This window comes from Ovis canadensis, chromosome 16 (genome assembly GCF_042477335.2).
Source record: "Ovis canadensis isolate MfBH-ARS-UI-01 breed Bighorn chromosome 16, ARS-UI_OviCan_v2, whole genome shotgun sequence".
NCBI lineage: Eukaryota > Metazoa > Chordata > Mammalia > Artiodactyla > Bovidae > Ovis > Ovis canadensis.
The window spans coordinates 42,133,759-42,160,569 of record NC_091260.1 but is presented as its reverse complement, the minus strand read 5'-3'; the positions used below and the strand labels follow the sequence as shown (position 1 = coordinate 42,160,569).

At 36.1% G+C, this 26,811-nt stretch overlaps 1 protein-coding gene across 1 annotated transcript in view; it reads right to left on the bottom strand.

The window, feature by feature from the left end:
- The window catches only part of HCN1 (hyperpolarization activated cyclic nucleotide gated potassium channel 1), a 448,090-nt gene that overhangs the window by 386,952 nt on the left and 34,327 nt on the right, over positions 1–26,811 (bottom strand). Inside the window, exon 2 of the mRNA XM_069556396.1 lies at positions 7,451–7,874. Coding sequence (XP_069412497.1) covers positions 7,451–7,874 — 424 coding nt within the window. The remainder of the gene's footprint in view (positions 1–7,450; positions 7,875–26,811) is intronic.

Genomic DNA, 26,811 nt, shown 5'->3' with positions numbered 1-26,811 from the left:
TGAACACTTGTAAAGGCCTTAAAAAAGCATATATGATAAACATAAATATGTTCAGCCTAGTTAAAAATCAATGAGAAAGTAGTTTTCCAGGCTGATGTGGGGAAGACTCAGATTTCAAAGGATCTTGAATTATGGAATTGTCATAGAAATATTTTCAGAAGGTGGAAGATATGGTAAAATATGCTCTTCAAAAATATCACTTTTGAGGCCCCTGGAGGACCTAATAATGACTAAACCTAATAATGACTCTACTATGAAAATGCAAATAAGAAATGACTGATGTTGGCTTGGACTAGGATGGTGACAGAGAGGACTGAGTGAAGGAATATTAGAATTCAGACCACATTCCAAGAAGCAGAACCAGGAGAACTTGGTTACTGTTAACTATGGAGAATGAAAGCAGAGAAGTCAAGGATACCTCTTGGATTTCTGAATTGAGAAACAAGAAATGAGAGATGGAGGAGACCTGAAGCAGAAATGGACATACTGAGCTTGAGGGGTTCATGAGATATTTTTATATATTTTATTTTATATTTTTATCTCATGTAAATTTTGAGTTCAGTTCAGTTCAGTTGCTCAGTCTTGTCCAACTCTTTGTGACCCCAAGAATTGCAGCACGCCAGGCCTCCCTGTCCATCACCACCTCTCGGAGTTCACTCAAACTTAGGGATACATAATTTGGAAGTTTGGGTTACAAGTCTAGTTATCAACATATAGCAATGGGAGCATACAAACACATGCAAAACAGGAACACAGATTGGGCAATGATGGGGCATTAAGAAATTCTGATATTTTAATCTTAAAATAGGACCCTGGACATTTCAAAATTGATCTTATATTTTAGCATTAAACTGATATTTCCATATCAAAAGCATCAGTATTATACATATTAGCTCCAGGGTTCTAGCCAAAAAGCATTCATAAAAGCATATATCTCACCCTTAACACACACACATATACATACACCAACACATACTTCGTCAACTTCTTTTTATTTGTCTAGACTTAATAATCCTGCCTATCCAAATAGAACTCATCATACAGCACTTTAGAACTCCAGAGGATCTGCTAAAATATCCTCTTAAAAAATATACAGTAATGTTGAAAACGATTCTCTTGAAATAATTATTTTTAGAGAACAAACAAACTCTTTTTTTAACCTGAGGAGAAAGTATAAATACAGAGAAATCATCTTTACGTATGTGAATATCCACTGCCATGCATTTTATCTAAACATAAATAGACAAGTAATTAGGTGATTCTAAGTATAAGTGAATAATTTCAAGAGAAGATAGTTTTGCTATTTACAAATATAGAACCCTGAAGTAAAACAACCAATAGAGGACACCTAGTGGTCTTCAGCAGAATCAATATCTGCCTGCAAAAAATATTTGGCAACTCACACAAACACAATAATATTTTTGTTAGTTGATGTACTAATCTGAGAAAGATGACATAATGAATCTCATACTTATAAATATTATAGGCATACATCAATTTAAATATTTCAAATAATTTCCATGTATCTCATTTCCTAAGATTAAAATACTAGAATTTAAGGTTGTAGGCATAAGCAAGTCACTTTGAGCATTTCTCCCTAGAATAAATAGAAAATAGAAGGTACAATTTGAATAAACATCCATAAGTGCTAATTTTGAGCATAAGATCCATTTTACACCACCATGTTTCTGGTGTTATGAAATAAAAATCTCAAGTATAATTGTATCAATAAGAAAAGTATATAAACATACTGTTAATATATTATTATATTAATGATTATTAACTACATCAAATATTAATACTTAAATTGTAGAACACTACAACTCATGTAAGGTCTTATCATATTTTATTTGATATAAATATTTCAGTGGCAAGAATATTTGGCAAAGATAAACCTCCTTTTAACTATCTAAAAAGCATCCTGCCTGATGCTGGCTATATATAAAAAATGCAACTGTGTGATAAATCTCTCTCTTAACTGATATTATTAGTTCTAGCCTCAGCTGTCTCCAGTCCTCTTCACTCTGCAGCATTTTAAAATGCAAACTCCCTGCCTCTAAAGCCTCAATGACACCTTACTGGTTGAGTTGGTCCTCAGCACAAATTCCTGCCTATACCTCCCAAATCACTGCCTTTGCAACCCAGACTCTGGAGATGCAGAACTGTGCTGACTGCTTGTGCTTCATGTCCCACTGACTGCACTCCTCTGTCCCATGTTTCTCATCTCGGTAATCCAGGCTCCAGCTTCAAAACTCAGTTTTGAGTATCCCTGCAAAAAGATCCAACCAGTCCATTCTGAAGGAGGTCAGCCCTGGGATTTCTTTGGAGGGAATGATGCTGAAGCTGAACTCCAGTACTTTGGCCACCTCATCAGAAGAGTTGACTCATTGGAAAAGACTCTGATGCTGGGAGGGATTGGGGGCAGGAAGAGAAGGTGACGGCAGAGGATGAGATGGCTGGATGGCATCACTGACTCGATGGACGTGAGTCTGAGTGAACTCTGGGAGTTGGTGATGGACAGGGAGGCCTGGAGTGCTGGGATTCATGAGGTCGCAAAGAGTCGGACACGACTGAGCGACTGAACTGAACTGAACTGAACTGAAGCTTTCTTCTGCAAAAAAATCAGCTGTAATTGTTCACTCCCTCTTTGATGCCATCACTTACCACACCATCTGTGATTATTTTCTCACATGTCTCTTTTTCCTACAAAGCTGGGGTATGTTTTGTATTCTCATGTGTAGCATCTGCATATAGAAGCACTCAGTATATGCTTGGGAGGGAAGAATTAATTTTCTTTTGCAATTATTTAATGAATTTAGACCATGGAGGACTGTCATGCGTTCAGCGGATAGGTATGCCTGGACAACCGATTGTGTTTAGAACTCTGGACTATGGTACAAGGAGATTCAAGGCCAAAAAGTTGACACTGATGTTCCCTACAGACGTTTATGCCCAGGTAAAGAAAAGAAATGCATACAGGAGAATTCACAACCAGACTATGAGCATGAACAAATGCAAGCAGAGATAGTAGAACTGTTCAGAGTCAAAGTACTGACCATTATAGCATAGTCCCTCAATGCAGAATATTTTCAGAGGTGTTTGAGCATTAAATGAATAATGAATAATCCTTCAGAAAAGGAAGGCTTTCCAAACCTGAGCTGTGACACATGCAAAATTAGCAGATGCAGGGAAAAAAAAAAATCCATTCTCTGCCAGAAGCATTATAAAACTAAAAATCAAACAGAAAAGAGCTGTTTGGTGCAAATAGGAAGTGACAGTGGTGAGATGGGGAAATGGTTCGCTGAGAGCCTTGAAGGCAAGCAAAGAAACACAGATCTGATACCACAAACAGGGAGCCTCCCTAGATTCTAGCAGACGGAAGGCTTATCAAAACAATGGTGTTTGCTCATGGCAGGTCTTAGAATTCTATGTGCTTTCTACAAAATGGAAGAGCTATAATATGCATGGTATAATTATAACAAGAGTTAGTTTCTAATCTACACCAATTAGAATGCTAAAATTATGAAAGCCAGGAACTGCAGTCTGTATTAGCTCCCTGTGGAATACATTTCCTTATTAATGCCCTGTTGTTAAACAGAATTTGTATATATACCTGCCTCTAAGCCAACATAAAAATCTAATACTGATTTCTCTAAGAGCATTGCAATATTCCAGACACATTATTCGTCTGAAATTTCTATAGACATACAAGAAAATCAGAACCACAGCCCTCTTTCTTGCCTCAAAATAGGCATGTTGCTTGTGATAGGTCTAAAATCTACACCCAGATGGTTGAGAGGATAGTAAATGAGGAATAAAAATAAAATATTATAGGTATGTATTCCAAAGCCCTAGTTATTATGGGAGTTCCATGTGTTTACCATACCTGTATTATACTGCCCGTGAAAAATTTCTACTTTCTATTACATTGAATCCTACAAACAGATAACCATTGCAGACTAATATTTCTCTTTTCAATTATTGTTTCCAAAATATCTAATCATTTCAAGGGTCATCTGCCTTTGATAAAACAACAGGGATCAGCAGCTGTAACATTCAACGTTCCTCGAACTCTTCACCTTTGCTAACCAAATAATCTCCTATTTTCTAAGCTCTTAATCTACCCCTTTATCTCTTCAGTGGCTGGTGAATGTCAAGACTGTTAATAACATTCCATTTAATTTCGGAGGATTTCCTCACCATATGTCTCTTTTAGGAGGATCACAGAGAATGAGATCTTTCTATGATAGGTTGCAAACCAGCACTCTGGACTGGGTCACTGACTTCACTTGAAATACAACAACAAGAACAATGCTGAGTTAAAGGGATGCTTTTTTTAAGTCAAAATACAAAACTGAGAGAGATTCCATTTTCTGGAGATTATAGGAAAAGGAATTTTCTGACCTGATTTATCTAAACAATCACCCCAGATCTTCACCTCACATGGCCATACATATAAAGTTTCAGTACAGTGTCAGAGAGCTTTAATTTTGCACCCTAAAGCTATTGATTTTATCATTGCTTCTGGAAGACAACTCCCCATGCTCCCTAACACCATGTTTCATAAATTAGTTGGCCAAATTAGCTCTTTTCTTCAATATTAGCCACTATGTTTAAGTTTAGCAGGCTAGTAACATAACGGCTAAAATTTAACATTTCTCTATTTCATTCACAATATATCTTGAATTTATCTGGCTTTGGCACTTCTTGTTGCTTTTCAGTTGAACTAATTCAGACCCGGGGGCGTGTGGGGGGGTTGCGGGCGGGGTGGAAAATTTCATTGAAGATGGAAGCAGTTTCCTATAGAAGGCAGCCGCTTTCCTTGGGAATGATTCATTTCAAACTGTGGCAGCTTCCAGACTTCACACATTACCTCCCCAAATTTGCTGAATTTAGCATGAGCCAGCTTGGTACTAAAACGCTCAGAACTCAAAGACATGTGGGTGAACCCACATCTTCCTCTGTACTCTTATTCCAAATGCTCAGAGAGAAACCTGATTACTTGTTGTGTTTCTACTTGTAAACACATCCTGGTGGCATTTATAAAACTTAGGTAGAGATATACTAATTTGGAACCATTCACGTTGTTCGGTGACTTTGGTTTCAATCATACAGGTAATGCAATCATGAAATAATAAATCCGTAATAAATTTGGGGTTAATTACTACTGTGTTTTTCCTCCAACAGTATTACAAACAGATATTAAATATCCATGATATATGTGCTATTATACAGGGGTATCATATAATCAAGAAAACATTCTTCATGAAGTGAACTTATGGTTCATTTAACTATCAATGTCATTTATTTATAAGTAAGATTATGCCAACTCACAACTCGAGCCTGAATGGGTTTGGTTACCAAATGTCTGTAATGGCATATTAAATTTCATTTTACAGTGATGATGGCAATGAGCCAATGCTCTTGAATTCTATCATGGCATCTGTAAAACACCATTGAGTTACACACACCTAAGTGCCTCTGACCGCTGCCAGGAACCAGAGGACAACAGTGTCCAGGAGCGTGCTCATCTATGCCTACGTAGCCTGCCATTTTATCTGATAGAATGCCATCTGTTCATCCTTCTGCCATTCTCTAGGGTAATTGGGTTCAAACTATAAGACAGTGAAAATAGTCACACTGTCCACTGTATTTTTAATTGCCTGGGTATTTATATCAGTGACTTTGCTTCTCACAGGCTACTCATTAAAATAATTTTATGATCATGCTTTAAGAGGCAAATATTCAAATCATACATTGCTTGGACCACAAAGCTCAGTTAAGAAAAGTTTCCCACATATTTTATTATACATATAAAATGGTATAATATTAAATTATTTATCACTAAAAGAATATATGCTATAGTGAGAAGCTATATACTTTTTGTGATTAAGAGCTTGGGATCTGGAGTCAGAGTGCCAAGGTCAGAATCCCAGTTCTATCTACTACTCTGCGAACCTGGGCAAGTTAGGAAGCTTGGATGAACTAATCCATGTTAAGAATCAAATATATTACTTGACATATAATAAGCCATCAATAAATGTTAGCTATTTTATCAATAATTACCTTGCTTTGATATTAACATTAGCATAATAATGTTTGAGAACCAAACATTTATTACATGTTAGATGGAATGTGCTACATAGAGATACATTACAAGATGAATCCAGTTTCTCAAATGAGCTTCATCTGATTTTAAACGTAATCCATATCCATATTTTAAGAATGATCCATTTTTATGCCTTTTAGCAGCGTCTTATACTGGGTTTTATTGCTGCATGTCATTTCCTGAAATCCTAGGAACCAAAATGCCATCAACAAGCACACACAAAACGCTGCCACAGTCTCACAGAAAGCAGAGCTAATGTTCACAGAAGTTTCACTTTATGACTTGTTAAACCTAAATCCCAAAATATAATTCCTCCTGAAAAGCATTTCTGTAGCTAAGTAAAGTGGCAGTTAATGCCTAGTCAGTGTGTTGCTTTCTTTAGTGCAGGTTTAGTCACTCTGGAGGCCTTTTTGACCCTTATTTTTATGCAGACAATAAAGTTCAGGTTATAATTAATTTTTAAGGTGTGTTTAGAAGGAAAAGAAAATTAAAAAAACTAATATGCAGACTCTGAAATTAGGGACTTACCCTCCTTTGCTTGGCGATGGGACTCACATGTTTAGAAACTCCAGTTTCCAAAGCCCTTTCAGGTCCCACCCAGTTTCTAAGCCCTTTCAAGTCCTGCCCACTGCCTAAGAACAATGGATGCCCTATTCAGCAAAACATTGGCCAGATTTACTGTTTTTATTCACTGTATCATTTGTGTTTTCTATGTAATAATTTCCCTTCAGTATTATGAAATGATCTAGTATAGAGAATCTATAATAAATAACCATAACACAAAGAATAACAGAGTAAAATTATTACACTAAAATGTCTTTATATATACAAGTTGGAAATACGCAAAAGAATCTTTTTTCTTCAAGCATGATTCTCTGAAATTTCAATATGAGGAAACATATTCCGCATTATTTCACAGAACTAATGATACAAACTAGCAATCGGACCCTACAATTTTGTCAAAGATGGTGCTTGATATGTTAGATAAAACAAATTAATATTACATGGTATATAAAAACAACCTCCCATGGTGAAGGAGCAGTTGCACTGGTTAAGATAAAAATTTTCTGATTAAAGTAGATTTGCTTCAGAAAAATCTGAATTGGCATAAGACAACTGCTTTACAATCTCTAACTTTTTACTTTACTCAAACTCAATTTTTGACCATATCTTTTAAAGTTGCAAATGTATCACTTATGTACCAAAAAGAAAAAAAATGAAATTTTTCTTTTTGAACTTCATAAAACTCATTATACATAGCATAGCTGTTCATTTTAAAACCACCATAGTTTAAAATCTCATGATATAGAAACTTTATATAAAGGAAAAGATATGTCTTACCTCTTCCCACTGATGTATGTATCTAATTAACCTTGAAAGTCGTAATAAACGCAAGAGACTGAGAATTTTTGTAAACCTCACAATGCGAAGTGCCCTGGCTGTCTTGTAAACTTCCGAATCCATTCCTTTTTCTACAATGAGAAAGATATAATCCACTGGGATTGATGAGATGAAGTCAACCACAAACCAGCTTTTTAAATAATTCATCTTGATCACTTTAGGGTCCAGGATGATTTCAGAACTGTCTTCATTGACAGTCCCAGTCCTGAAATTCATGATCAAGTCCAAAAGGAAAACTGTATCTGAAGCCACATTGAAAATAATCCATGGTGTTGTTGTCTGTTCTGTAAAGAATGTGATTCCAACTGGTATGATGACCAGATTTCCAACCATCATTATAAGCATTATTAAATCCCAATAAAACCTACAATAAATAAAAGAAATCAGATTTTAAGATGTAGACAATAATCAGTCCTCCCCCTCTCCCACCACCACCGTAAAAATTATTATAGAGTCAGACATGACTGAGCACAAGCACAAAGTTAAATAAATGAACAAACTGCTCATTTTGTAAATAAGATAGCTCTTTCAATGGCCATAAAGTTAAATCTAAGTAAAATAAATATATTCCTAAAGCAAGGCAGTGTGACTACAGAATTCTAACAATTATTTGAGAAGAAGTTATGGAAATAAGTTCATGAAGACCCATACCCCCCTTTATCTCATAAAGAAGTAAAAATAAACTCCCTTTATAGTTACAATATGGATGAAAACAGGGAGATCTATATTATAAAGAACTACTTTAAAGAAGACTCTTTGGAGGTGCTTTGAAGTATTTTATATATAAAATCTTCAATCATAGATTAGAATAAACAGTAATAAATAGGGCACATAAAAACTATGGCACTGCAAATTTATAACTACAGATTAGGTCAATCACAAATTCTAGAACTGCCACAGCTTCATAGCACTCCAAATATTTAAGCTCTATTTTTCTTAATTTGAAAAGAGAAAACATTATTAATTTTGTTCTGAGGCTAAAAATATTTGAACAGACACTAGGTTTGAAATCAGAATCTACTTAAAATTTGCACTTTAACACTGCTTAATTGAACAGCTACTTTAAATAGATTGCCACTATTTTTCCAAACAATTATTTGTTTAAAATTTCTGATTTCATTTTCAACATAGCTGTGATTATTAGCTACCTTTTGAAACACTCTTATCCCACCTTATATTAAAATTAGGAAGTTTATTCCAGGTTAATATTGTATTAATATAGAGTTAAGATTTATCAACATATGACAAATTCATCAAAGATTATTTTAATATTGCTTTCATTTGATTTCTTTAAAGCCTATTGACACTGTCGTTAGGCTAGGTAATAGACCACACTTGTTACAGTACTTGTAAAAGTAAAGAAACAAATCAACTCATACACCTCTATGGTCATAAAACTGTCTACAGAAACATGGGCTACTGCATTCTGGTTGAAGATGTAGTCTCTGAGCAGTTATTTTTTACAAAAACTGTATGCATTTTCATGACAGACATTTCTGTTAACCAAGAAATTTTTATTTCACATTAGTTCTCCTACTTAGACTATTTGGGCTACACTTTTTTAAGGCATACATTTGCATGAAACTTTCAAAGTTATTATCATTCCTAATTATGAGTGACTCTTCAGTTACAAGTAGTAGTACAAGAAAGAACTATAATAGTCTCACTCGGCCCTCATTTCTACTCTCACCTCAGAATTATATAAAAGATTAATGTTTCTCATTTTGAAGATTTCACCAGTCTTTCTGTCAAAACTTACCTATAGATTTATGGACAAGTATACAAATACCCATGTCAATCATACATCATGCACTGGTAATTACAGTGAAATCCTTTCTCTCTTTTTTTTCTCCTTTCCTAATGGAAATGCAAAATGTGCCATTTAATACACTAAGGACAGAGGAGAGATGTAGATAACATGCAATACTGTAAAAGCTGTTTCACAAAAAAATGACATCACTGAAGTCTAAAATGAAATCATGTGTGCCCTGAGGATTTTCGCTTTCCTGGACACTTATCATCTCTTCTCAGGGCTCCACTCTGCTTTTCCCTGAAAGGCTGCTGTTCCCTTGGGTGTCACACATAGCCCTTTTATCTTCTATTCTACACATGCTCTTTGGGCAATATGATACACTCATCCATGTCTTTCATGATTAATTCATAACTGATGACTACAAAATGACTCTCTCCAGTCCATTCCTGTCTTCCAAGCCTCCTAATCCTTATAATCACAGTCTAATTAAATCTATCCCCTTGCATATCTCATACTCATGTCAGACAGCACACCCAAGCTCAATCTCATCACCTTCCCTCCCATAAACATCCCTCAGATGTTTCCTATGCCAGAAAATGGTACAATGTTATACCTCATTTGGAACCATCCTAGATGGCTGGAACCAGCCTAGGTAACCGCTGGCCAAAAATCTACTCCATTTCCTTATGCAATCAATTACCAAGGCTGTTTGGTTCTAACATGTAAGTTGAATTCATCCATTTGCCCTTTACCATTCCCACCGCAGCTGTCTTCAACCAGAAATTCTCACCAACTGTTTAATTCCGAGAAGAAGTTACTTAAATTATCTAACCCTAAATTTTCTTATCTGTAAAATAAAGATTAGTATAGAACCAAATGTTTTTTAAGTACTATATGCAAATCACAGATGCTAGCATATGACAAGCTGTGGCGCACAATGCTGGAGTTATACTTAGTATTCATTTACCTTTCCTTGCTTACCAAAAGAAATCCAATTTTGGGAGAGGAGTCAGGAGCCTTTTGAAAAATACTTACTTTTAAAAACATGCTTGTATTTCTGCTTTTTTTTTTTTTAAGGGAAAATCGTATTCTACCCTTCTTAGTCAACAGAAATGAAAAGGATAAAGTGTCATCCCCTCTTTATTATAGCAATAATGTTTACCACACCATGGCTTTTATTAGTGGTGCTTAGTAAGGATTGAAGCCATTAGATATCTCAATATCAATATGATGCTCGATTAAACTTTATAATTTCCTTTTAAAGTATCATTGACCCTGTTTTGCCATCATAAACACAATTCTGTAGACTCTGCATAATATAACACTTCTTTGGTTAACATGGACTCATACCTTAGCCTGCAAGGAAAATACAGTTATCACTCACTCTAGAAGTTGCTTTAAAAAACAGCAATGAAGATGTTCCTGAAAACTGACCTCATGAGATTCACACCTCCCTGGCCACGAGTTCTCTTCTTAACTTTTTGCTCTGAAAGTTTCTTTCCCCCTTAACTCAATTTCTATGTCTTGTACATTTTATTACAGAATTGTCTTTCCTACCCACCCCCTTTTTGTATACCCACTGTTGTGTCTTGACTTCAGGCAAAGCTAGCTCTTGCTTAGAATATCTCAAAAAGTCTCCTGTCTATGTTATCTGATCAATTCAACCCACAAGTTTCAGAGCAACCATCTAACATGTAACATACACGTGAAAAACCAACATGGACCCTCTCATTTAAGTAAAAACACCAAGGCACTCCCTAATATAGCTTCCTCCTCCCTTCTTATCTCTTCTTTAACATTTTATGGTAAGTACCTCATGACTCAAGCAAGATAGTACTTACTTTTAATCGCCATCATCATACCTAGGTATATATATTGGAGATATGGTTACTTCCATTCTAGGAATTCCTTTTCCTATCAGCATTCTACCTGTCCTTCAAGTCCCGTTCTGGCAATTAATTTTTAGTTTTTTTTTTTTTCTTTACAACCCCCAGAACATTTATTTTCAGTATGTTTCTTATTTCACTTTTGCTCTTGTTACTAATTATTTGAAGTTGAAAACTATCCTATCCTTACATGTATATATGTGTATGACTCAGTCCCTTCGCTGTTCATATGAAACTAACATAACACTGTTAACTGGATAGTCCCTGATGTGAAATAAAAAGTTAAAATCAACTATTTTGCCTTCTGTTTAACTTCTGCAGTAATCCAGACAGTACCCAGGACAGCAAATGCTAAGAAGATATATTAATTAAATTTTAAGTAGAAACATACAGTTGTTCACGAAGATATTTAAAGAAATCCTTTTTTAGTAAGTCAAAGGTCATTAATGTAGTAAATACTTTTCTAATATACCTTTTGGGCTTCTCAGGTGACACTAGTGGTAAAGAACCCGCTTGCCAATTCAGGAGACTTAAGAGACATGGGCTCGATCCCTGGGTCAGGAAGATCCCCTAGAGAAGGGAACAGCAACACACTCCAGTGTTCTTGCCTGGATAATTCCCTGGACAGAGGAGCCTGGCGGGCTACAGTCCATGGGGTCACAAATAGTCGGACATGATTGGGCAACTAACATTTTTACTATATCTTTTATATTATGTAACTCTAGATTTTATTGATTGAGGACTTTTATAATATAGGACACATTAAAATACACAGAAAACTAGGAGATTAAAAATATATTCTTAGGTCAGACAGCCTGCAAGCAAACAGTTCTGAATTTGACATCTGGTTTTGAATGTTATAAAACCCCTCTCTTATTCACCCTGCTCTAGGTAGTCTAGGGTTCAAATCTGCGTCAACTGTCAGAGAAGGCAATGGCAACCCACTCCAGTACTCTTGCCTAGAGAATCCCAGGGACTGCAGAGCCTGGTGGGCTGCCGTCCATGAGGTCGCACAGAGTCAGACATGACTGACGTGACTTAACAGCAGCAGCAGCAGCATTATCTGTATGGTTTGGGGCAGGGTATTTAACTGCTGTGACCTTCAGTTTTCTCCTATTCTCAGAGTTTCTCTGCCAGGAGGACTGCATAAAATCACGTATGCAAAGTCTATAGAACTTGTGATATAGAAAGCTAACTTTCTCTATAAATCCAACAGTCACCGGAAAACCAAATCTTGACAATTACAATAGAATAATAACGTAGGTAATCATTTTTGCCTTGTACTAAAAGTAAACACAATTCACAAACTAAAAATGGTATTTCAATGATAATTAATATATCACTAAAAACTATGATCACTTTAATTACTAATAAATGATATTCATAGACAAACTATTTTTATGTTAATCAATTTCCCCCTGTAAGCGTTTAGGAAAAAACTTCTGGTTAAACCCTGCAAATGGTACCAGATGCACACATGGCTATATGGTTTTTCCAGCAGTCTTGAGAGTTGGACCATAATTCTTTTGAGGTGCTGGAGAAAACTTTTGAAAGTCCCTTGGACAGGCAAAGAAATCAAAGTAGTCAATCCTAAAGGAAATCAATTGAATATTCATTGGAAGGACTAATGCTGAAGCTGAAGCTTCAATACTTTGGCAACCTGATGCGAAGACCCGCATCTTTTTCACTGAAAAAGACTCTGATGCTGGTTCTTTTCCTGATCCCTGATGCTGGGAAAGATTGAGGGCAGGAGGAGAAGGGGGCGACAGAGGATGAGATGGTGAGAAGGCATCACTGACTCAATGAACATGAATTTGAACAAACTCCAGGAGATAGTGAAGGACAGGGAAGCCTGGCATGCTGCAGTCCATGGGGTTGCAAGAGGTCAGATACGACTTAGCAACTGAGCAACATCTCTTTTACCTATGGTTGAAATCAGCTGATACGATAAACTAGTCCCCCTACTCACACTTAAAAGTCACTCCTAACAATTATATCTTTAGATGTCAAACATAAATTGGGCATACACTTGTAAACCAACTTATTTATCAACCTAAACAAATAAATAAACAAAGGTCCAGCTGGATTTGCTTTTTTATAAAACACATAGTCTTTGCAATTACATTTCAAATTTTATTTAAAACTGATTCAATTTTCAAAAGTCCAATTAACAGCCTGATTATTGGGCATATATCTCTTGAATAACATGATGTCTTCTCTTAAATGCTATGTCCCCTTCCTAGTACTATCAGTGGCAATTCACACCACCGTCTAGCAGCTAATACCTGAGCTTTGATCTGACAGGTTCCCGGACATCCTCTGTCAACCTTACAAATATCATTACTTACACACACAATATGGGGTTAATGTTTTGTAGGACACATGCCTATCCCAAGCCTTGCAAAAAAGTTTTCCAGGTCAGCCCTACTATGGAGTCTAATGCCTTGTTGTTTCACAGGGTCTAATTCATGTCTAAAGGGGGTGGGGTATGAAGGTATCAGAAAACAGTCAAATATAGGTATTTTGAAGTGAAAATACACTACCTTTCTCAGTACAGTAAATATCCCAATTTGTAGGAAAGTTTAGCTTAACTTATGGATAAAATTAATTTAAACCGTATTTGAAGACAAATGCTTTCCAGTAAACAGCAATTTACCCAATAAGAACTTGAGTAGGGTGGGAGGTACATTATGTTTTAGCTAATCTTATTTATTAAAATGAGCTAATGGGACAGAAATTTAATCCCTAAGAAGGTATTGGATCTGTCCCAGTCCAGGAAGAAGTAAACAGGTTTGTTCTGCTTCCCCCTTCCTCTGAAACTGCAGTTTTTTCTTTGTGCGTTAATTTTCTTCCATAATGGCCCTATATTGGTCCATATACTCTCATCTGTGGCATTTTAAAATTCTGTTCACTCCTCCCCCAAAACCTTCAGTTTCTATGACTTGGCATTTTCATAATTCTTCACTCATATTTATATATTAGCAGAAATTAACTTTCCTCAAGCTTTACCTGACATCCCTTTTTCCACCATTAAAGTGGGCATTCTATAAGATTAGGTTACCTCATATTTCCTCCCTCTCTTCATTCTCTTGTTGGTTTCATCAGCCACACATGCTCACCTGATATGGTAATGTGAATGGTTATCACTGGCCTTAGCCTCTGAGATAAACTGATGCATTTCTAATTACATCCTGCATAGTTAGTGGCCTCTGAGTATCCCAGTGGAACAGCCATCTCAAAGACTGAAATCCAAACCAATGAACCTTATAGCCTTGAAATAATTCTCCTGATATTATGTCTGCTTATTGTAGCATAGCTTCTTTTTTTCTTCCGTTAGCCAGCCACTAAGCAGAAAATTTTTAAATTATCCTTGATCCCTCTGTCATCCCAATTCTGGCCTTTGGTCATTTGCCCAGGCTTACATTCCTTCTAATACAATAGTTTTCATATTCAGCTTTTCACTTTGTTCCAATGCCATCATCCTCTATTAAGTTTATATCATTATTCCGCTTACTAATTTTTCTGTTTCTACCTGCCCCAGGAAATTACTTCCTATTTATATCTACCAGACTTTTCCTATTGCTTGCAAAATGAAATGTAATCATTCAAAATCCTTTAGAGTATGCACCAATCCTGTATCCTGAAGCTTATCTTTTTGTACACAGATGATCCTCAACTAAATTCACAGTGGGGGAAGGAGACGGTAGGACGGGCTGAGAGTAGCACTGACATATATATATACAATCCCATGTGTAAAACAGATAGCTAGTGGGAAGCGGCTATGTATACTTAAGCTGGGTAACGTTGTTGTACAGTAGAAACCAATACAACATTGTAAAGCAATGATTAAAAAAAATTAAATAAACTTAAGAAAAAGTGTTTTTCAGACTCTGTCTTTGCCATTGCCAAACAAATGTCTGGGATTTTCTTTTCCCAAAACCCAAACTCTACCTTTACATTAATGGTCAGCTTAAATATCAATTTCTTCAGATTACCTTCTTTTATTCCATTCCCAGATGAGCTGGAGTTTTGTCTTCTCCCTGCCCCAAACTCCTATCTCAAGTACTCTTTGTGAATTCCAGCATTTGAGGGCACCGACTAGTGAACACTGACTACCACACCATAATGAGATGTCAGCAATAATTTGATAAAGCCCATTCAATAAAAGATGTCTGAAAATACTGCCTTTGTGCTTATTCCAAGCCAAACTCTATGCCAGTTTTCTTTACACTTAAATTTATGTTAGATTGTTTAGTACAATATTATAAGATTTTAATTAAAATTTATATGATCACTTGTTTTTTTGTATGGTTTGGAAATTAATAGCTATGTATTTTTTACTTTTTCTTGAGAGGTATGTCATATTTTTAGCCATATTTTCTTGCTTTAAAAAACAGGAAAAAATGATGTAATTCATGGATACTTTCATTATATTATTCAAATTTACTTCAAATGAATGCTACAACTTTTATTCCTCTGAACTAAAACATGTGCTTATCCTTAAATTTCCCATATGAAATATATTTCTATAAGTCTATAGCTTTAATCAGAAGTTACAAAATGAAGAACTTCCTGAGAATTAAGTAGTCCTATGCTGTGGTATTCTCTCTACGATGACATATAGACATTACATAAAAATAAAAACCCTAAATGTATAAAATGTGAGTAGAAACTGTATAAAATAGCTCCTACTCTTTTTTAGAGTCCCTTAAAAAGTCTAGTTTAAAACTATTTCTTAGCTTCTTAGTATTTTTTTTAATCAAGTGATTTTTTAAAAATTTTACTCTACTTGACTTTCAGCATTTAGTTCTTTAAGGAAAGTAAAAATACTGTCAGAAGACATGTCAACCAAAATGTATTCTAGTACCATTTATTCCGGTATAAGATTCACTAAGTTGAGTCTATTCTTAACTGTTTCCAGGGACAGACTAAAGGCCATTAGGTGATCACGCTGATGGATGGTCCCATGACATAGACAGTGAACACAACTTTATTTTGAAGCTCAGTTAAACCACTATCAATTGCGAAGGGCTTTATATTTGATGATATACTTTCATCTGACCAATCTGAAATTTTGAGAAGGAAGGTGACTGATTTCTCCCTGTCTATATGCATGGCTAACTAAAGGTGTATTCAGATTTGGAGTTTCCACTCCAAAATAATTCTTCCCTCATTGCTAACATAATCTTCTCATCACACTGCTTATTCTCAGGTCATCCATTTTATCTCTCTTGTTGCTGATAATGCAAGTCACTTCCCTGTGTTTCTCATTGCTCAGTAGATCTCGGTAAGCCTTCATCTTCTTTGTTCATTCTAACCTGCTGATGCCATGTAGTTTTTTGCATTATTGCTCCAGTTTGAGGATGTGATTTAAGGTTCAGAATGAATATCCAAGCACATTATTGTGTCTGGAATTCTGAAAAATGTCTACACTTTATGGATGTGTTGGAATGCGCCAATGATCCTCATTTTTGTATAGAATGATAACCTTATTGAATTTTGAAAAAGAAAGAACATCACGGCACTGATGTATAAGTAATATTCATTAGATAACAGGCATTTTGTAAACAATTTTGATTACAAAATTTATTTTGATACTAAAAACAACCAGAGACATGGGCAGTGTAATTTAAATTTAACAAGAGGAAACAATCTTATCCAGTGAAAGATCTTTCTTAAATTCTTGTAGCAGGAAATGAGAAAACGGCCTTGAACCCATGACCAATTCCCATGTTTACACTCCTTCTACAATATTTAAAGCCTGAATAAATGATTCAAGGATTTTAAGTGGCATTAAAAAAAATGCTTTCTCACAATATAACCACACATTCACCTGTCCTTATCAGTCACCATGTGAAATGAGAACAAAATTGTTTTCACAAGAAGTGTAAGCCCTAACAACTGTGGTGCTGTGGATACGGGCTTTGGTTTATGTACCTTCCATGCAGAAGCCATTGAGAGCTTAGCTACATCTCCAGAGATGTATGCCAGCAGCACACATCAAATAAAAGAGTTTTGGGATTACCTGTTTCAAACTCTTTTCACCCTGGCCTGCAAAGATACCTTACTAGTGTATAAAGCAAAGTCAGTTCAGAAGCTCTATAGATAAGAAACCCGTGGAAAGCTAGAGTCAAATTTAGTACCAAGCAAATATTTTCTCCAAATACATTACACTAATTCCAAAAAGTATCTTCCACATAGCAGAAAGATACATTCTGAGAAATGGAAACATAAATGACATACAAATTCTATACTTAAGAACTTCCAACTTAATGGAAAAAGGAAAACTTGTACTTATTAAATAAGACTAGAAGAGAATTTAAGACCTGGTCATAAATAGTACACTGCAGGTACTATGGGTTTTCAAAAGAGTAAAATCACTGGTCATCTGTTTAAAGAAACCACAATTATTAAAAACTCAAAGACAGCATTTGCTGAGGACTTCCTGAGGTTGCCTTTGACTTGTGACACAACCATTAATTTATGAACATGTACGTTCTGCTTTCTGAGCTTGTCCTTATGTATACAAAGAGGATTAGGCACAACCACAGCCCTCAAGAAAATAAGGACTAGGAAAGCCAATCAATAGTGTTTCTATAACAGACTTAGAAAAAGCCTTCCTAAGGCACACAAAGGAGAGAATGCTCAAGTCTTCCTTGGGGGAAGGAGAGGTGGGCAGGGTTCACAGAGTCAGTTAATTTATACCTTCCCTATACAACTGCAAAAACTTGTCTGGCCTAAACAATTCAGTTCAGTTGTTCAGTCGTGTCCAACTCTTTTCAATCCCATGAACTGTAGCGCACCAGGCCTCCCTGTCCATCACCAACTCCCGGAGCCTACCCAAACTCATGTCCATTGAATCGGTGATACCATCCAACCATCTCATCCTCTGCCATCCCCTTCTCCTCCTGCCTTCAATCTTTCCCACCATCAGGCTTTTTTCAAATGACTCAGTTCTTCGTATCAGATGGTGAAGAACTGGAGTTTCAGCTTCAACGTCAGTCCTTCCAATGAACACTCAGGACTGATCTCCTCTAGGATGGACTGGTTGGATCTCCCGTCAGTCCAAGGGGCTCTCAAGAGTCTTCTCCAACACCACAGTTCAAAAGCATCAATTCTTCGGCACTCAGCTTTCTTTATAGTCCAACTCTCACATCCATACGTGACCACTGGAAAAACCATTGTCTTGACTAGACAGACCTTTGTTGGCAAAGTAATGTCTCTGCTTTATAACATGCTATCTAGGTTGGTCATAACTTTCCTTCCAAGGAATAAGCATCTTTTAATGGCTGCAATCACCATCTGCAGTGATTTTAGAGCCCAGAAAAATAAAGTCAGCCACTGTTTCCCCATCTATTTGCCATGAAGCGATGGGACTAGATGCCATGATCTTAGTTTTCTGAATGTTGAGCTTTAAGCCAACTTTTTCACTCTCCTCTTTCACTTTCATCATGAAGCTCTTTAGTTCTTCTTCACTTTTGGCCATAAGGGTGGTGTCATCTGCACTATACCTCAAACATTTATTGAGCAACAAAATCGTTAGTCTCTAGGCTGACACTAGGCAGTTGCTAGATTTGCCACAGGAATGCCAAGAGAAATAGCTACCAAAAAGGGAGATACAGGGAATGAATGCCATGGAAAAGGTAAAAGGCCCAGGGATGTATTTAATCCCTCAGTTCATGCTTTAGTTCCAAGGCAGTACCAACTGTTTTCTCTCCATAAATTTTAAAACTTGGCTTTCCAGTTAAAATGAAAGATCATGATCAAGGATAGCCAAGAATGTGATCAAATCAAAGCTCAATTTAAAAATGCTAATTTCTGTTTATAGTTATAAATTTTACAATACCATATTCTTTTCCTCAAAATACTTTCAAAAATAATATCCATTTATTTAACAGTCAACTTCTGAAGGTAAAGATTGATTTCCACAGATTCTAGGTTCTATGTGGATAAACAGGAGTAATACGTCCATTTAGTTGACATTTTTCCCTAAAACAATGATACTGAAAGATGTTATTTCCTACTTGAATTGCATTGATATTTTCACCCACTTCCAGCTGCATGTTATCTGAGGGGCAGAAGGAGTGATGTGTTGAGGAAGAAAATGCCTCTACCAGGAGCATATGCTGCCAGGTCTGTAACAAGTTACCAGGCTGTGTGGGCAGAGTAGCATTTGTTGTAGAATACTTAAGAATTGAAGACCAAATTTCTATAATAGTCTGGGCAACTCACACAAACACTGGGACAAATATGAAGCAGAATTGCCAGGATAATGAGAAATTTCAGACACCTACAAAGGAATCAAATGAAATACACTCCAATCCACGTCAGCCCCCACCAACAACTCATATATGTACTTTTCTGCATAGTTCTAACTAGAAATGTTTGGCCTCTCTTCATTTACCTCACCCTTCTTCATTCAATGGTACTTGCCAAACCTTTTTTTTTTTCTTCTTCTTCAAAAAGAAGCAATAGGAGGTTGCTCAGCAGATAACTGAATACCATTAACATATTGAAGATACATGTGCTTTTCCTGTAGCCCAGTGACTTGAAGGAAAATGTTACACTTATTAAAAACTTACTAACTTCTGCAAGAAGATTTTGTGATTTGTACATGTTGCACATTTCAGTTCATGGCTTCCACCTTCAGGTAGAAGTGATAGGTTGGGTGTTTAGTTTCTTCAACAGCTAAAAAGCAAATACAAAACAAGACACTTGTAAAGAAATAAAATCTCAGACTTGTTTTGGTGTCAGAGAGATAACTGAAAAAAAAAAAGTGAAGATTCAAGAACTGATCTTATATAGGTATCAAAGATAGCAATTCTAGGAATAATTATTTTGTTGTGTTTTGCGATTACTAACTCAAAAGTCTTCATTGTGATTACTAACTCAAAAGTCATATGGTCTATATGACAATATAAAGAATAAAAGACAATATTAACCTATAGAATAGTTTTATGAGAATTAAATCATGCCAAAACTGTTGGCAGTTTAAAATTTGTATAAATGTTTTAATTTACATTTCTACCTGTGTCTGACATTTTCTTTCACTAATCCTCAACCTGATCAAGGAGCTTTAGACAAGCTAATCTAATTGCTAATCCTCCATGCGTCCTTTTCTTGATTTCTTCTGCCTAGTCCCCCCTGCAAGTGCTTGGAATACACTTCAGCATCTTACTTCTCTTCTTACCCTTTTCCATCCTCAAATGGACCAGCAATTCCTCCAGCCCAGTCCTAAATTCTCTAAGCCAGTCTCTCTTCTTTTTCTTCTACTTGTGTGGCACATGAACCTTCATTTCAGTTCAGTTCAGTTGCTTAGTCGCGCCGGACTCTTTGCAACCCCATGGACTGCAGCACATAAGGCCTCCCTATCCATCACCAACTCCCGGAGTTTACCCAAACTCATATCCATCGAGTTGGTGATGCCATCCAACCATCTCATCCTCTGTCGTCCCCTTCTCCTGCCTTCAATCTTTCCCAGCATCAGGCTCTTTTCAAATGAGTCAACTCTCCCATCAGGTGGCCAAAGTATTGGAGTTTCAGCTTCAACATCAGTCCTTCCAATGAACACTCAGGACTGATCTCCTTTAGGATGGACTGGCTGGATCTCCTTGCAGTCCAAGGAACTCTCAAGAGTCTTCTCCAACACCACAGTTCAAAAGCATCAATTCTTCTGTGCTCAGCTTTCTTTAGAGTCCAACTCTCACATCCATACATGACTACTGGAAAAACCATAGCCTTGACTAGACGGACCTTTGTTGGCAAAGTAATGTCTCTGCTTTTTAATATGATGAATGTATTAACCCTAATCTAAGAACAAGCAATAGCATCTCCAAAATACCTTTACGGATCAGAAGTTGGGGGGGGGGGTCAAGTTTTCAATGTGGGAAAGGGATTTAAGAGGAATTTGAAGTAAAACTATTTCCTTAGCCAGCACACTGTTTTTAATTAATTTTGGGTCAATAAAAAATAACAACATATCCCAAAGAGACTTACTCACACATCATACAAGATTGCAAAAATCATTTATTTGGGTGAGCATAAACTCTCACAAGCCATCTCTTGATATTTTTTTGGAAGGTAAGGATCATGTATTCTATTACATTTAAAGAAAACCTGCAACAGTGCAAGGCACACAGTAAGCCCTAGAGAAGCATTCATGGACTGAGTAAAGAAATTACCTCCAGGGATGGCCAGGTGCCCCAGGTATATAATCATTAAGTACCTTTGTTTTTCTTTCACACAGAAAAAAATGTTTTGTATTTTTTATGTGTATAGGGACAATTTTTTAAGGTCTATCTCTCCAACTACAATGGATGTACCATGGTCAGGAACCACATCTGTTTCTCCATTCCACTGGGTGCCCATTGTCTGATTCAATGCCTGCGACTGCAGTGATTTCTCTAAACATCTACTGAATAAATGATGCATGAATACTCAGGGCTTTAAGAAATAAAGGCACAGTATCAGAATTTCAGTCTACAAGTATCCGTTCCTCGAGTATTTCATTCTTAATATCAGGAAAACATGGACAAGCTAGAAGATATCCAAAAGAGAATAAGGGGAAAAGAAAATTAAAGAAATGAAAACCTTCCTTGTGAGGAAAGACTTAAAAAGCTGAATACATAAAGCTGGACTAGATTAAAACTGAAGAAATGTGAACAGATTCCACACATTTTTTAAAGTAAAGAAGGACCTAGTTTAAACAGTAGGGTGAGAGCATAGAGGAGGAGCCATGGAACTCAGAGTGGCTGGTCTCACAAACCCCACAGCTTCCAAGAAATCAGTCACAGAGGGCAAAGCAAGAAAGTGTGTTGTGCTTGGAAGAATATCTTTCAAACACCTTGGGCCCCTGAGGCATCCAAGTGGCTTGTCTTGAGATCAGAACCCAAGGATTGTTTGGTCTTCAGCCCATCCAGAGATCTGTGATGGTTTCTAGTGAGTGGAAACTTGCCATTCTCACATTGCTTGGGGTAAAACAAACACCCAAGGGAAAACGCTTTGTTTCTTATACTATAGTAATAAGACAAATGGTATAAATTTGTCTGATACTATTTCTCCTTTGAGTAGAAACTATAGGTCAGATTTTTAAATAATTTTTTAAAGGTATGTCATTTTAGAATGACAAACCCATTCTCATTAAAAACTATTGGGTTTTCCAAAAAGTCATGATGTAAGACTCAAAGAATCTTGTGTTAGTTATCAGAAAATCTGCTTCAAGCTTCAGATGCCTCTAACTAGCCATGTGATCTTGGTCAAGACACATACCATTTTGTTTCAGATTTCTCCTCTGTAAATGTAATAAAACAGTGTATGTATGTCCCACAGAATGGCTGAGTAAATACAATGAAAATGATTATTGTGAAATTACCTTGTGAATACTAGGTTGTTTCATAGCAATAGGGAAATAGCTATTGTCTGACAAACTCCTACAGTGTCCTAGTAGTTTGACAGCCAATTTGAAAGGTAACAAAATAGTATTGTAATGTTGATTCCCCTTACTAGTGTTAGTTCCTAGAATTTCAGCAAGTTACTAATACAATTAAGAGAATTCTAGAATGTTCAGGTTGATAACTTGTAAAAAATTTCATGTTGATTTGGACATGGTTTTTTTTTCTCAATATGTGTTTTACAATTTAATATAATGTAAATTTGTTGAGGACACCTGTCTAATATTTTTTTCAGCACGTTTGATACTGTACTAGTACTTACAATGCCCCAACTTATGGTTATTTTTCTTGGAATTTTTTGGAAAACCTAAAAACAGTATCTTTTATGCCATAGCTATAGCACAATTTTCCTTATAGCATAGAATGAATTACTGAAAAATAGTATTATCAAAATAGATAGACACAAATGCAAAATTATGTATTTCTTTCTGGCTCCATCCCAAATATGTTCCACTGAAAATGCACCCTAGATAGTGGAGTCATAAATTGGGCTTAAATATCCGTTTCTTAAATTCCTACCTTTATGGATACTAGTAGACAGGTAAGCATTCTATTGAGAAACAGAAGTCTTACTTAATAAGCATAATGTTCGTTTTTTGCTTTAGTATTTTCCAACTTAACTGCTCTTTCTTTTAAAATAAATGTATAGAAAAATAATAGTTATGTCTCTAAGCCAAAAACAGTAGTCTGTTATCTTGTCAGTGGTATTTTTATTATTGATCAAGACAAATTTATTGGTACTAAGAAAGAAAAAAAAAACTACTTAAGAATAAGCCTAAGCCTATAAGAATAATTCAATCAGAAAGAAGACTAGGTTGGATGAAGAAATGCTGAAATTCTGATATCTAATATTATCTCACCCTTATAACATTGAGAAAAATCCCCTTATTATGGGTCTCTATCTTCTCCCCTATAGAAAGTAAACCTAGATGGGCACCAACAATCTTCTCAAATTTTTAGGACTTATCTATGTATCAGAGCAAGAAACAGAGAAAATTGAAGCCATCTTTAAGAAATTTAATATGAAAACTAAGTGGGAAAGGGAGAGAAGAAAAGAAAGAGTAGTTGGGTGGAGGAAAAGAAAGACTGGGAGACTGGGGTTGGTTGACAAAAACTATTATGATAGCTCAGTTGGTAAAGAATCTGCCGGTGATGCAGGAGACCCCGGTTGGAATCCTGGGTCGGGAAGATCCACTGCAGAAGGGACAGGCTACCCACTCCAGTATTCTTGGGCTTCCCTTGTGGCTCAGCTGGTCAAGAATCCGCTTGCAATGTGGACCAGTAATCCTGCAATCCATGGACCAGTAAAGAGTCAGACAGGAATGAGCAACTTTCACTTTCAATTTCATAGAATGGATAAACAGTAAGGTCCTATTGCATAGGATAGGGAACTATATTCAATATCCTGGGATAACCATAACGGAAAAGAATATAAAAGGATGGAGGTATGTGTATAAACTGAGTCACTTTGCTGTACAGGAGAAATTAGCACAACATTGTAAATCAGCTATATTTCAATGAAAAATAAATTTAAAAAAGAGTAAACAATCCTTGCGAGAGAAAAATAAAATATGACTGGGTTTGTGGAGAAGGAAGTTAAAGGAGTCAAATATGCCAGAGAAACTTACGCATCTTATGCCAGAGAAACTAGAAAACGACAACATGAAAACTTGGAGAGTAGAGGTGGGAAAGATTATAAGATCAGTTTTAGAGATAATGAGTTGAGTATGGTTAATATTTACATGACAGAAGACAGGGAACTGTAATATTCTAGAACTCAGAAGGGGTGTCAGAGCTGGGGAAACAACTTTAAGAATCTTTGTGTGGATATGAAACAGGAACCATGGGAGAATATGAGTCTTTACAGAGGACATTTTGACAGTAAGGAGGAAACAGCCAAAGTGATGGTCATGAGCCAAGTCCCTCCTTGGGCAATAAGAATATGAACCAGAAAATGAGGCTGCGATGGAACCTCTGAGAGGAAGCAGTGTTTAGCATGGAGAGTACAAAGAGACATCTTTCCAAGAATGATGGAGTGACTAACCACAGAGAGCTAACTTTAGGTCTTACATCTCTTTACAAATCTTTACAACTAATATATTTCTCTGCCACTTACCTGCACCATTGTGACAGGAAAGTTTTTCTAAACTGAAAACTGAATATTTTATATGATTCAGTTTTAGGAATAAATACATATTTACATAAGTCTGTCATTAGGCTAGATTTCAGTAATATAAGCCAACAAAAGTCAAGTACTCATGTATTAATAATCACAATGATCATTGTGAAATGCTATCTTGGAATAATTCTCTAAATTTAGTATTAGTAGTGGCATATTTTGACTTCAATCCAACTAAATTTTATTTCAATTCAATAAAAATTGTGATGTCTTATACTTCACAATGAATCATGACAAGTGTAAGATGAATGAAAGTCACTAATAAACAAGATACAACATGATCAATTTGGATGACAATTAACAGAATATAAACAAAGCCACTCTGGAAATTCAGGAGAAAGAGAAAGTACTTTAGTTAGTTCAGGGGACTGGAAGAAGCTGCAGAGAAGTGACATTTAGCTGACTCAAGGATTTGATAGGTGAAGACTATGTCAGGGCTAAAGAGAACATTTGAGATGGAAAAAGAAATGAATTAGAAAGGAAGTAAATACAGAGACTGTAACTTCAGAATTTGACTTATTCTTGGAAAAATAGGTGATCAAATATATTTGCTGTATTGATGAATGAGTAAATTAATGAATTAGCAGGCAAGTCTTGTTAATTAGGATATAGATGGGATCAAAATAAATGTACACAATTTTGGTTATTAATACTATTGTTCTCTGCCCACATAGAAGAGTTAAGAAGAATCACTGTCTTCACTTAAAAACCTGCACTCAAACTGCAGACGCCTGACTTTGCAAATTATTAAAAACTGTGCATAAAATACTTGGTCTAAAATTTCATAATTCCTTACATGTGACACTACAGACACTTCAACAGCTATGGTATCAGAAAAATCTTGAAAATTTGCATATTGATCATCTACATATTTCCAAAGTTTTAATGTTGTTTTCACAGTAAGTGTGTATAAGGACTACATTCATCTTCATGTGCACAGATTAGCTCTTCATCCAACAACAGGCTCATGGACAGTGATGGGTAGTTGAAGATTCATAAACACAGAAGTAAAATGAGTGAAGAAATGAGTAATAATAACTGAATGACCTTGACAGCTGGCTGATTTTTCTAGACTCAGCCAATAACTACTACTGGTGACTCAGACGGTGAAGAATATGTTTGCAAATCAAACCTGGGTTTGATCCTTGGGTTGGGAAGATCCCCTGCAGAAAGGAGTGGCTACCCACTCTAGTATTCTTGCCTGGAAAATTCCATGGACAGAGGAGCCTGGCAGGCTACAGTCATGGGGTAGCAAAGAGTCGGCCATGACTGAGTGACTAACATTTTGTGTGATGAATTCCTAAAAATTTATTTGAAGACAAAAAATGGAACACATCTGGCTGGATGGGAGAAAGAAGGGATTGATGAAGCTAGATCTGACAGATAGGATTTGGACCGGCAAAATGAAAGGGGCAGGGGAAATAAAATATGCCACTATGGTAGAAGAGTGGAAATATTTGAAAGACTGTGCAGGTAACAACCTTTGTAGAGCCAAAGAGTAAATCCTGGAAAGAAGTTGGAATTAGAGAGAAATACACACAATGGAGCCATTAGAAAGCAATGTAAAAGTAGCTGAAAGAATTTGGAGTCAATACACAATACAACAAGACAACTTGGAAATTCTTGAATAACTAAGTGGCATAATGAAATATGAGCTTTTCTTTTGCAAAATTGCTTTGAAAGCAATGTAAATGATAAATGAGAATGGAAAACAGTTCAGTTAGAGGGAAGATATGGTATTACTATATAGAACTGGATTAATACGATGGTGTGAATTAATTCTGGACATTCTGGAGTGTGAAGTCAAGGGGGTCAAGTCAAGTGCTTAAGAAGCACTACTGTTAGAAAAGCTAGGGGATATGATGAAATTCCAGTACAATTATTCAAATCCCTAAAGGACGACGCCATCGAGGTTTTGCACTCATTATGTCAGCAAATCTGGAAGACCCAGCAGTGGCCACAGGACTGGAAAAGGTCACTCCTCATCCCAAATCCCAACCAGAACAGAACCAGAATTTGAGTTCTCTGACAAG